General features: G+C 38.6%; 1 protein-coding gene across 1 annotated transcript in view; it reads left to right on the top strand.

The window, feature by feature from the left end:
* fbp (fructose-1,6-bisphosphatase) overlaps nucleotides 1–13,807 on the top strand; it is a 29,781-nt gene that overhangs the window by 4,325 nt on the left and 11,649 nt on the right. Inside the window, exon 2 of the mRNA XM_083140850.1 lies at nucleotides 11,349–11,493. Within this exon, the coding sequence (XP_082996976.1) occupies nucleotides 11,349–11,493 (145 nt within the window). The remainder of the gene's footprint in view (nucleotides 1–11,348; nucleotides 11,494–13,807) is intronic.

Raw genomic sequence — 13,807 nt, forward strand, 5'->3', positions numbered from 1 at the left:
CAATGGAACAAAATGTACAACTACAGTAGTAGCAATGATGTAAGGTAACGAATAGGTAAACATTGAACTTACACTTTATGTATTACCCATCTTAAAAACAGCTCAAACGTATTTGAAACTTTCTACATGTTATCATTTTGTATCATTATGACACGTGCTTCCCCTCGAACTAATATTTATTGTTGTTAATTTCCTTTGTCGTTGCACAAATGTTTATTGCTCTTTCCAATTCTAGAAATATTTTTAATGTTATTCGTAATACCTTTAATTTGCTGCGTGATTTTTGTGTTATTTAATATTAAGACCTATTACTGATGATGTCACAGAATAGTGACTCACCTGTATGTATATATCTTGTAAGACCTGATGCTATGGTAATTATGGACTGTGTATAGTTTTTAGCTTTGGCTTTCGCACCCCTCAGGATAAGTCACGTATCATATCTGGTCATCTTGCTCCGAAATAACTACAAGTATTACGGTCACAATGGCAGTCTTACGGATGACGTCAAGATGGAATGTTTACTGGAAACCGAACAATTGAAATGTAACACCATCGAGAGTGTAGATACGTTGATTGATTGGTTGATTATTTTTCGTCGCTTTCTGTCACTTTTGGCTAATCACGACATAAAATGGTGATTACATGGAATTGATGAAGGGATACTCGCAAAGAACATCCGTGCCCTGGCAACTTATAATCCCCACCCTACCATTAATTTCAATTGATAATATGCACCTCACCATTACTTTCAATTGATAATACCCACCTCCCCATTACTTTCAATTGATAATACCCACCTCCCCATTATTTCAATTGATAATACCCACCTCCCCATTACTTTCAATTGATAATCCCCACCCTACCATTACTTTCAATTGATAATACCCACCTCCCCATTACTTTCAATTGATAATACGCACCTCTCCATTACTTTCAATTGATAATACCCACCTCCCCTTTATTTCAATTGATAATACCCACCTCCCCATTATTTCAATTGATAATACCCACCTCCCCATTAATTTCAATTGATAATGCCCACCTCCTCATTACTTTCAATTGATATCCCCACCCTACCATTACTTTCAATTGATAATACCCACCTCCCCATTACTTTCAATTGATATTCCCCACCCTACCATTACTTTCAATTGATAATACCCACCTCCCCATTACTTTCAATTGATAATACGCACCTCTCCATTACTTTCAATTGATAATATCCACCTCCCCATTATTTCAATTGATAATACCCACCTCCCCATTATTTCAATTGATAATACCCACCTCCCCATTATTTCAATTGATAATACCCACCTCCCCATTAATTTCAATTGATAATACCCACCTCCCCATTAATTTCAATTGATAATACCCACCTCCCCATTATTTCAATTGATAATACCCACCTCCCCATTATTTCAATTGATAATACCCACCTCCCCATTATTTCAATTGATAATACCCACCTCCCCATTATTTAAATTGATAATACCCACCTCCCCATTACTTTCAATTGATAATACCCACCTCCCCATTATTTCAATTTATAATACCCACCTCCCCATTACTTTCAATTGATAATACCCACCTCCCCATTATTTCAATTGATAATACCCACCTCCCCATTATTTAAATTGATAATACCCACCTCCCCATTAATTTCAATTGATAATACCCACCTCCCCATTACTTTCAATTGATAATCCCCACCCTACCAATACTTTCAATTGATAATACGCACGTCTCCATTACTTTCAATTGATAATACGCACGTCTCCATTACTTTCAATTGATAATACGCACATCTCCATTACTTTCAATTGTTTATCCCACCTTTTACTTTCAATTGGTAATCCCCTTACCTCACTATTACTTTAAATAACTAATCCCTACCCCCCACGTTATATGTAATTCCAATTGCTCACAGCCCCATTATTTGAACTTACTAAATTTCGTGTCTCATTATTTTCAACTTGAACGTCCTATTATTTATTATTTGGATTTACTAAATTCAAATGGAATTCGGTAAAATTTTATGTATAGAGCTCTTAAAATATTAAAAATTTAAATAATGAAACAAAGCATTTGTGGTGGTTGTGCAAAATGCAGCAAACGTATGACGAAGATTAATATGTACACATTCATAATTAACAAAATTCATCAATTAACAAGAATTGTGCAAAATACAAAGAATGAATGTTACCAGTTGAGTCTTCTTCAGAAACGCCACTCTGGCACAAGAATTAAATACTTTTAATCCAAACTTGAAATAATTGATACATTAAATGTTTTAAGATCACATTTCAAAATGTTCAGTTTTATCTTAGTTGAAATTATGGCTTTCTTAGATCATATTTGCAAGAAAATAAATAAATAAATAAAATAAGAAATAAATAACAAAAAACCTGCGGAAAAAGGTCAGGCGCCGGAATTAGTATGTATTAGTTTTTCTACCCCTGTATATATATATATCTCTGTGTGTGTGTGTCACACACATAATGTAACAAAAGATGTAATAAAAAATTAATCTTACCTTTTTTCTTCAACGTATCTCTTCAATCCAGCGGATAGCTTCCTCTTTCTTCTTTGCACTGATAATCTCAACTCATTTTTCGGATTTCCCTTCTTGTGTCTCGATGACAATGGAGCCATTGCGTGAATGAACAAGAGATGAATAATCTCACTCCCAAGTGAAATATGATTACACACTAATTCTTCCCGTAGAACAAGAATATTCAGAATTGTTCATATATTTCCAAAAATTTTAAACACGCATGTGCGTGAAGTGAAAATAGTAAACTATACGGTAATGATAATGGGTTTGCACCTTATTCCAAGACCAAAGAAATAGACCTGTTTCCAACTTATCTGACTTGAAAATGACTCCCTTTCTTTGTCTGAGAAAGGCTGAAGCTAATGATGGAGTGGTGACAAGGGTCGGACACTGGCGTTGGGTTTCCTGCTGAGAGTTCAAAGGCCAGAGAGCGAACGGGGAGTAAATGCCTGAGGCAAGATCCTCAAACTGGAAACGAAACATCTCCAGGGAAAGTACTGCATTTTCCCCACAAATCAATTGGCTTTGCAGCACCATTTGTGCACAATTCTATATATACATATAATTATTTGTATTCTGTAAGACCTCTTATATATATGTTATACATACATATAAAACCAGACAAGATATGTTACATTCGAGGAACTGAGGCCAGATTGGACCTCGATATATTATTATTATAAATTCTTTATTAACTGGCAAAGTTCAGCCTGCAGCAGCTCATTATATATATGATAGGCTATATGATTATAAATTTCCGATCCATTTTTGTGAAACAGTAGAACAAAACTTTACCATTCTGTTTTGAATGCTGCAATGCTCTAGGCATATTCTGCAGTGTAGATGGAGCAATCATTGCAGAGGCATCACTAACACTGTTTTCGTAGTGAGAATAACACTTATAATAGTTCGTGCTAAGGAAAGAAATGTAGATACATATTTACAAATGAACTATCATGAGTGAATATATTTTACAGTATATTTCAATAGCTGTTAACTCGACATAAATCTTCTTTACTGATTTGAGTTGATTTTTGTTATTTAGCGTCGCTTTCCCGTCACTTTTGACTAATAGCGACGATTTTAAAATCCTTTTTACACCACAGTAAACTATCTTATGAACATGGACGTCCGCAGGATCTTTTCCAGGGCGGGGGTGGGGCAAAGAAGGCAGATTTTCCCCATGATAATGATGCCCGCTCAAAAAACATTATTTCAGTCTGAAATTATCACGCTCCTTAAACACAATTATAATGAGTAACATAAATTACTGTGATGGAAATTAAATTATCTGTGAAATATATATATATAATTATTATGTGGACATTCATTCTCCCGTAGGGGGGACATGGCCCCTCTTGCCCTCCCTTCCGGACTCCCATGCTTATGAAGGTATGGGAACTTTTTTCCTAAAGAGAAAATAAACTGAATAAATAACAAGCAATAGCTCTGTCGTTGACAGCTAGCACTAAGTTCCTGTGCTTCAATGAGAAATGGATATTTCGTGCATGCTTTAGTGTATTAAATTTTATATGTATGTAAAGCAGAGGAAATATACCATGTTGCGTGAATAATATATTGTTAATTTCATACAGTGTTTATCCTCTGCATATGTTTCTAATTATACATTTTCGTAGTTGAAAATTACACGTTTGACACGTCTGTATTTGTATTTTATTTTCTGCTTCTGTCACATTTGACAATTAGCGACGAGGAAGATGAATGAAGACACGCACGCACGCACGCACTCACTCACTCACTCACTCACTCACTCACTCACTCTCACTCTCTATCTCTCTCTCTCTCTTTTACACTCTAACACTCATGTCCAGGCTGATGCCACGGCTGGAACGTGGAACCTTCCATGGTCAGACCATCGGGCAACTGCTGAGCGCGCTCGGCCACAGTTTCCTTTCTTATAATCTTCCAAGTCCCTTCGTGCAGTTCTCATTGTTGAGTTCACAGCAGATATACTGGGCCAAGGTTGATCTGTTTGGTCTATTTTACTTCGCCTTTCTGCCACTTCTTACTATTCGCGAAGATGGGAGGGAATGAGTGATGATATGAAATTGATGAAAGAACACCCCCCCCCCCCCATGCCCAGGCCTGGATTCGATTGATTGGTTTCAAACTGAAATTTCAGTCCAACTAACAATAGTATGATCTTCGAGATGAGCACTATACGTGTTACAAAGCACTCTTAAAAAATCCCCAGTGAATTGGTCAAAATAAATTGACAGAATTTCGAGGAGAGGTCGAGCCGCTGTGAGCCCACACCTTACGCCAATATATGTAAGTAAACCTGTGGCGCAACAGCCCGTGAAGGCAAGGGCCTACTCACTCACTCACTCACAAGGGCCGGCCTCACTAATACACCAACCAGTTACAGGGTGAAGTGTGGTCAGCACGACGAACCCCCCAGCCGTTGTTGAAGGTTACCCCAATCTCCTCAACAGGTCCTAAAGACCAGCCATGTCAAACTCAATTCGTGAGTAGGGCCGCATAACGATAATGTCAAAACTATCCGGGTCACACATCTAGAACCCCAACACCTTGAAGTCCAGAACTAAGTGGTTCGACCCAACGGTGCCGGATTCCAGTGATTGTTATTGCAGCATCGATATGTAAATTATATATAGACCTCCCCCCATATTTTTTCATGGTTATAGTATTTTACATGTTACTTTCGAGTATAAATTGGTTACAATTGTGAAAAACTTTTTGCAAGAAACTGTTTGTGTGCAATTATAGTTTCGTTTCGCACAGATTTGACAGTTTTTTTTAACAAGCTTCTCAAAAGTCTGCAATAAGTTTTTTGTGAGCATGAAACTCTTAATGCAAACAACAAATATTTTGTCAGTCATTCTTGATCATTCGGCTCGGCTGTTTCATTAATCTTCCATTATGGAAAACAACTTTTCACCAAGGCAAGTAAAACCAAAATTAATAAAATTTCTTCAGCAAAATAGTTTATTCGAGGATACTCCTATGGGAGATATGAGAAAAATCAAGGATAGCCCACCTCGCGACATTTATTTTTCAATACGAGTTGCACTGCAATTCAATAAGTTCCATTCGAAGGCAGGACTTGCACACGCATCATCAAAAGAAAAGGGAGCAGAGCAGAACAAGAATATTGCCCTTCGCACCCTCTGAAGTCTTGAAACCTGTTTCCAAATTCATCACGTAGTATTTTTACTGTGGACAAATATTCCTGCCATTCATGGTATTCCTGAGAAGTTGAGAAGGACAAATTATAACTTTATTAAAAAAGTTTTAATATAACGGAAGACTGTAACTTTGCAAAATGACCTCCACTTCCTTCAAAATATCAGCCCTTGTGTCACTGGGAGGAATCATTCAAGTAGTTTTACTGTCATATCGAGATGAGAATCGCATCCACGAATGAAGGGAGCTAACCCAGCTAGCTCGCAGACGTTCGTAATTTCACATATTGTGAGCGAAAAGGCAACAACACGAACAATTTCTGCTTTCAATTGTTCGTTGACTAAGTTATCAATCCTCTCCTCAACTGTATTTCTGATTTTTTAATATTTTTTTATTAGCGTTGCTTTTCTGCCACGTTTGGCTAATGGCGACGATGAGGATGAGTAAATGTATGATGAAATTGATGAAGAGACACATACAAAGAACACCCATGCTCAGGCCAGGATTCGAACCCGCAACCTCTGGTGTCGCAACGGGCTGTGCTAACCATTCCTCCACAGAGGTTGGCAAATTTATTTCGTGATATAGAAATACTTCTGAATGAATAAACTTTATCAGGGTACAAATTTTCTACGCTTTTCACTATTCACTTCACAACAAAAGTAAGCATTTCACTTGAAAAATCTACATTCCTCGTCTATAGTCCTTTTCTTACTCCCACGAAGTTTGGGCAGCCATATGGTTCCCTGAAACTTTTACAGAAACTGACTTTTCTTCCAGGTAAATCCTTGAAAATCAAGAAACAGACTCATAGGCGACAGAAAGTATGCACGCTGCCCTCCCCCAGCTGGCAAGATATTTTCGTACTTCAGAAGTAACATGTCCATCAGCTTGCTTAGTTGACACAACACCTACTCTATAATGGAGTGTATACCTGTGTAGGGAAAATTGGTCAATGTGTTCAAGTTTGGATGAGTCTGGTCTTGTATCACGAGAAAAGAGAAAACGCGATAACTACAAATGTATAGATAATTTCAAGCATGGAGTGTTAAGTGGGGCCAAGGCGGGCCGCATTAACAGATGCTGGGGCCTACATGCGGCTCGCGGGCTGCGAGTTTGACTGGCCGAAATATCAGGAGAAAAGTTGTTACGCTTCTTCCAGGAGACTCGAACCTGCGCGCGTCCCGTAGCTGGAGAGCCCAAAGCATGACGCCTTGGACCGGACGGTCACGATGCAGGACAGCAGGCCCGTAGGCAGAATTTTATTTTTTTGGGGGGGGGGATGCTCATCCCTTATCAGCAGCTGCCATCTAAGGGCGAAAAAGTGAGGGAACCTCTGAAGATGAGTTTTTGTTTCCTAATTTTAATTTGGCAAAGGGGAGCTCTCTCACTGTACCAAGCGCCGTCAACCCTATGCCGGTCGTTTGAGTATCTTGAGTTTGAGTTTCTGTAAGTCTTCTTTATGTATAGATAGGCTAATCGGGACTGGACCTACATTTATAGTGGGATTGAACTATTGGGCGTCCACCAGGTACCAAACTCGGGACCTTTTGACATTACGGAATTCTCCCTCCCCTTTCCTAACCTGTACATCTCTAATGTAATTCTCAATCAAGCCAGGAGTCTTGTCCTTCTACATTTTATGTCACTTTTGTTATTGTTAATGAAGAATTCAAATTAATAATTTGTCTTTAAATCTCAAGTTAGCAAGTCAGCCAAAACTATGTTTTTATACTAAATTTTAGATTAATTGAAGATTTGCAAAGAAACAGTAGACCTTTTCATGATCCTTCCACTCCAAAAACAAATGTTTGTGTAAGCAACAACGATAGTAGGCTATTGTAATTTGGAGAGGATGTGATTTGTGAGCGGAACAAGCATGGGAATTTAACGAAGTTCCTTTGCGAATCATCAATTATGTGTGTGTGTGTGTGTGTGTACACGTATTTCCTACCTGCATCGTTGACTCACAAAGTACTACATGTGAGGTAAAACTATCGAAATGTAAAAAGAGGAAGCGCTACCACCCTCCCCGCCTTTTCTACATTTCATTCAAATCGAACACCAGGCACGTATCGAGATATATATTTCGGAGGGGCGTCCTAACGTAATGTCTCAAAATAATAATATTAATAATGTTAAATTAAAATAAGTATAATTATATTAAAATAATTAATCTATTTTTATTACATTAATAGATAAGAAGGCGATATAACAACAGTGATACAGTATAACATCACGTATTCATTATCTAGCTTACGTGTAGTTAAGGTCGGCAAAATTTGTAAATAAATAGAAACTGCCCTGGCAAGGAAATTAATGTCAAATAGATAAAGAATATAATATTTATTGAGTATGAAAAAATGATGTTAGATCCAGTTGACGAAAGTAAAATGCCTGGTAATATTTTGCATGTTATTATAAGTAGTAATAATTCTTGCATAAATCTTCTTTGGTACTGTCATTCAAAGTCGTATTGCTTTCCAATATTTTTGCGGAAATAAACAAATTGCGACTAAACAACAACCTTATTTTCATTACTTAATTGAAGTTATTTTATGATCTCATTATTTAATTTTTGTACTTGGTAAGTCTTTCGCGGGGAGGTTGGGACTCCTGGACCCCCCTGAATACGTTCTTCGCGGTAGGAATCGAGATAAAGTTACTGTGTCACTGGTTCCAATTCACGGTAAATATGCTCTGCTTCTCTACACTCAAAAATACACAAACTCATGGCCTTCCTGCTTTCTTGGTTTCTTGCCTGGGAAAGAGGCAATAAATCAAGCTGTGACAGCTACGGGACCTTCTGACGAGGGGACGGAACCCAGCTGTGCAGAGGATTCAAACACCCGCGCGAAACAGCCCTCCCTTCAGCCTGGGGCAATTTTCGAACAGAGACATCTAGTGGCCAAGTGGCGAACTATGATGAATGAAATTCGGCTGAAGCGGCCGTATCTTTCGCCGTCGATAATACATGACATTTTTAAACAATCATTTTGGGCTGTGCAAGTGACTTTTGAAAGAAAAGCCCTCCCTGGCTTAGTCATAAAAGGATTGAGCATTACGTTAGTATGCATCATAATGGCCATTTTCGTTGGTGCTACCCACAAATCCTATAACCATTCTGTGCTTATTTACGTATTTCCTTATGGGAATTTGAAAAAAAATAATGGTATTTGTGCATATTTATCGAACTGAAATTGCATAAATGTGTCATGTACTTAAAGTTTCATAAAGTAAGTTCACATCCACTGCGTGTTTTCCGGCAAATTTTTGTCCTAAAACGTTATATTCAACAAAATGCAAAAAAGCCCATGTTAAATTTAAGCGCTTTCCACGGCGACCTTCGCCAAACTCCACCGCCCTCTTAAATACATACATCTGTGTCTAGGCTCAGAATATAGTGGTGAAAGCATAAACATGCAAGAATCTCCCTACTCTTTGTCATTGGGAAAGCTTCAGGACCAGGGGCGCACCCCTTAATTTTCTTCTGCACCCCCTTCAGCACCCCCTACGTTCAGCTGAAAATGCTAACCCTTTAGAGTGTCGTATTACTCATGTCGTCATATTGAGTAGCTAATGTTAGGTACTGAAGTAAGACCGTTATTATTAATATTAACGGCAAGCACTGAAAGAGATTCTGATAAATTGTACATACTTTCCTGTACTGGCGGCAGCCTCTATAAAGATCAGCGTCCATTTTTTTAAAAAAATTGTGTCACTATTGTTGTTTTGAATATTTCTTCTTTTGTTTCTTCAAGTGGTCTGCTTGGTTTTTTAAATTGCCTATAGCTTAATGTGAGTTATGTTGTTTTTTTTAATATTCTTTTTTGCATTGTTGATAAACGTTTTCCGCCTGCTTGGTCTTCCTCGCACTGAAGCAAAATTTTCAGCTGCTTTCAAGATATCACCAGATTGTGCTTGGGAAATTGAATTTAATGCGAGTTGTAACATGAAGAGTAGTTTTCTTGTTAATGGCTAGGGATGCGGGTGTAGAACGTCTGCTTACTGGTGTTCTTGACATCCGGTTTCCTCCATCTGCTCGAATACTCCCAACTTGCAGAGGAGAATTCCACAGGAAACGGAGGTTGCAAAGTACAGCGGAACTGGCTACTATTTAAGCGAAGGGTGCCCTGTCACCAGGCCTTATTTCAGTTATAATCAGTTGGTAGATCATTTGATAGTAGCAGCCAGTGCCGTCGCCAGGAAGCAGAGGTAAGTGCTGGCGCATCCCTCAGCCACCTACCTTTATCCTTCTACTCTTATTTGTTTAGCTCAGTACACAGTAAAACACCATCTGACGGCTTCTTATTCCCCAGAAATAAGTGCTCTATCAATAATGTTAAAGTAGATGATTTAAGATACGTTCTATGTAACATGTCTAGTAAACGCACAATTTCAGGCTTTTTCAAAAAATGTTAGCAAGAATCCCAATGTTCACGATTAATTATACGGTTCGTTGGGATAGTGCGGCAGAAGGGATTTTAACGAAAAAGAAGTTGCTCTGCACTTCATGTTTTGTCCTGAAGTGGCAGACTGCAGGTACAGATTTAAGTACTATGTATTTTGTACCACCATTGGTTAAAAAATTGTTTTTAAAGGCAAGGATAATTTAATTTGGTATTTCACTGCATAGTTCAATAAGACTAATAGTTAACTAAAAGTTAAAATATACAAAACAGTAATTTTGCCTGTAGTATTATATGGATGTGAAACTTGGTCCCTTACATTGAAAGAGGAACATAAATTGAGAGTATTTGAAAATAAGATTGTTAGGAAAATATTTGGACCTAAAAGGGATGAGGAGACAGGTGAGTGTAGAAGGTTACATAATTTAGAACTACATAATTTGTATTCATGTCCAGATATTATTAGAATAATTAAATCAAGAAGACTTAGGTGGGCAGGCTACGTGGCACGAATGGGAGAGGAAAGAGGAGTTTACAGGATTCTTGTTGGAAACCTGATGGTAAGAGACCTGTAGGAAGGCCAAGACGAAGATGAAGGGACAACGTTGAGATGGACCTAAGGGAAATCGGTAGGGATAAAAAAGAGTATATAGAACTTGCTCAAGATAGGGAAAGATGGAAGGCCTGTGTTGCTGCAGACATGAACCTTTGGGTTTAAGAAGGCTAGAGAGTTAGTTAGTTCAATAAAACTGCAATGTGTATGTGAATGTTGGCACTATATGACCACTTTCTTGGAGTAGAAGACTTAATACATATCATCATGGACGTCCAGGGGGAGGGCAAGGGGGCACGGCCAACCTGGAAAATGGATGTCAATCTAAAGTTATACACTTCACACACATAATTTCATTTCAGTCAGTAATTTATGTTAATCAGAGGTGGCGATTAGGGGTGCAGTTGCCCCCTGCTGTTACTCTTTTTGCTATTTTTGCCCACGCACTTTGCTAAACCTTATCTACCAAGGGAAAGTAAACAATCCTTGCCCCCCCTGCCCCCCATTTTGGCACCTTGCTCCCCCAGTTTTGAAAGGTTGTATGAGTGTTTCAGGTTTTCTTTATTTTCAGCATCGCACCCCCTCAGCACCCCTAGATGATTAATTCTGGCACCGCTGCTGTTCAGGACTTATCTTAATTCTTTGCTTTATTTTTCAGGTATGGATTGGCTGGTTCAACAAATGTTCAAGGGGAAGATGTGAAGAAGCTGGATGTATTGTCGAATGATCTTTTCATAAATATGCTTCGATCTTCTTTTACTACATGCCTACTGGTCAGTGAGGAGAATGACAATGTTATTGAGGTGGGTTTAAGATTTTTATTGGAGATATATTGTCTAAACTGGTTATTGTCACATACTTGCCAATTGCACCACAATGTATTGAAATGTATGCATGTAATAAATTGGAAAAATTAGAGATATTCATTAGCATATAAGACAGGGCGCGAAATTTCCGGTCGCCAGGTCGCCATTGGCGACCAAATGTTTTGGGCTGGCGACTAAAATTTCGTTGTTTCAAATGTGTGTCAAACATGCTTCAAGACTTCACCTCTTGAGAGAAACGGCAGAAGTTATAGAAGAAATTCTAAAACTGAGTGATATCCACACTATTAGGTGGTTAGCCAGCAAAGAACGTGCAATAAGGGCTCTCTTGCAATTATGGAAAGCTGTTGTGACCCATCTTGAACAGGTGGCCCATAGAAGAGACAATGATGGCGCTGAAGCTAAGGATTTGCTGAAAAGTTTGAAGCAATTTAAATTTAAGCTTCTGTACTTCCTTTTGGTTTTCTACGGGCAATTGAACCCTTTGAGCGTGGCATACAAAATAAGAATATTTTGATTTCATCTCTGAAAGTAAGAATTGAACACTGTATTTCAGTTTTGGCTGACCTGGAATCTAATGTTGGACCAAGCGAACAAGATTTCTTGTACCATGTATCCATTTCAGGGAAGATCAGGGATGTGCAAGAGTTTCAGACTGTTAGAGGAAACTTAATTAACAATGCGAAGGTGTACATCACAGAAACATTGCCGTCTATGTCAACAGATGCGATTGCATCTCTGCATGTTTTCGACACCTTGGGTTGGCCTCCCAAAAAAAATATTCTTCAGTTTGGGATAGAAGAAATAAAGAAGCTCTACATATACTTGAACCCGAGCCTTTATAATGAGAAAACGGATGTTCTGTCAGCAGAATGGACAGAATACAAACTTTTGTTTTCTTCTCCAGCTTTGAATCAGACGCTGGAGAAGATCCACAGTGCCGAGTGTTCAGCAAGATTCCCCAATTTGCTCCAGATTTTGACATTTTGTGCTGTTCTACCAGTGAGCACAGCCTCATGTGAGGGAGGTTTCAGCTGTCACAACAGACTCAACACTACTTACAGGAACTCTCTGAAGACTGAGACACTGGATGATTTGCTCAGAGTTTTCGTAAACGGACCCCCCCCCCCCATCCTCCCTGTCAGAGTTTGACCCAGCAGCTGCGATTGATAAGTGGTACTTCAGTGCAGAACGACAGCGCTACACAAACATTAATTCCTAACTTTTTAATAATTGCTCATATTCTTATTATTTTTCAATATAAAATAGTGGCGACCAAAGATTTTAGTCCGGCGACTGACTTCAAACTTGAAATTTCATGCCCTGATATAAGAGGTGTGTTAAAAAAAAGGCCAAACTTTTGCTGTTCTTGCTTTATTGCTCATGATACACACTTTCAGCCACTATCCCCTTCAAAGCAGCAGCGGCTCTAAGGGGAGAGCCGCTGTGCCATGGCTCTGCCCTCATAAAAAGAAAAAAGCACTTGCTTCGACATAATATAGTTAAATGAATACATTTACAAACAAGATGATTCGAATCTCGTAAGCGTTCGAGCTCACGGCCTTCTCAATCGTTGCGCCGCATCCCCAGCTGTTCTCTCACTTGCTCTGGGCCAACACAGTGTGGCCCTTGCGCAGAGGCATGCGCGGAGGCATGAAAAAGTCTCCGCAGGAAACTGGAAAGAAGGTGGTAGCCATAAGACAACCAGCCGTGCCCATTTTCAGCTGGCATGATGCGAGAGCTTTTGCATTGTGTTGACATAGTTGCAAACTTCATAGAGAAGTGACTAATCCTGGGCAATTTGTAATACTCATTAGAGAAGTATTTGCGAGAAATATACTTTCCTGCCTACTTGGCAAGAACGAACGTAATATTTTCCCCAAATTTATATAACCATTTAGATAGATGCGTCTAAAGAGCCATCCAGACTTTTTGTTATCGATTTCTTCCTCAAGAAAAGATATATCCCTTGCTCTCACACACACAGACACACACGTGTTGCAACTGACGTTGACAATGTTGAAGACATTTTCTGTAAAAAGGAATTGTCTAATTATCAAAGGGAATTCACATAACCACGGGATTTTTTACTTTAATATTTTTAAAAAATCACACGGAAAATCTATCAGTATAAGAATTTCACTTGGAGAGATAATTCAAGTTCTTGCATTGAATTCTAAAAATTGTAGATCCTCAGTACATTTAACAGATAATCATATTTCAGTTGTTAGTAACACCGATTGTTGATGTACTGTCTGCCGTGCTGGGGTTGCAAATTATAAACAAAGCAAGG

The sequence above is a fragment of the Lepisma saccharinum genome, chromosome 19 (assembly GCF_977018435.1).
Source record: "Lepisma saccharinum chromosome 19, izLepSacc3.1, whole genome shotgun sequence".
NCBI classification, from domain to species: Eukaryota; Metazoa; Arthropoda; class Insecta; order Zygentoma; family Lepismatidae; genus Lepisma; species Lepisma saccharinum.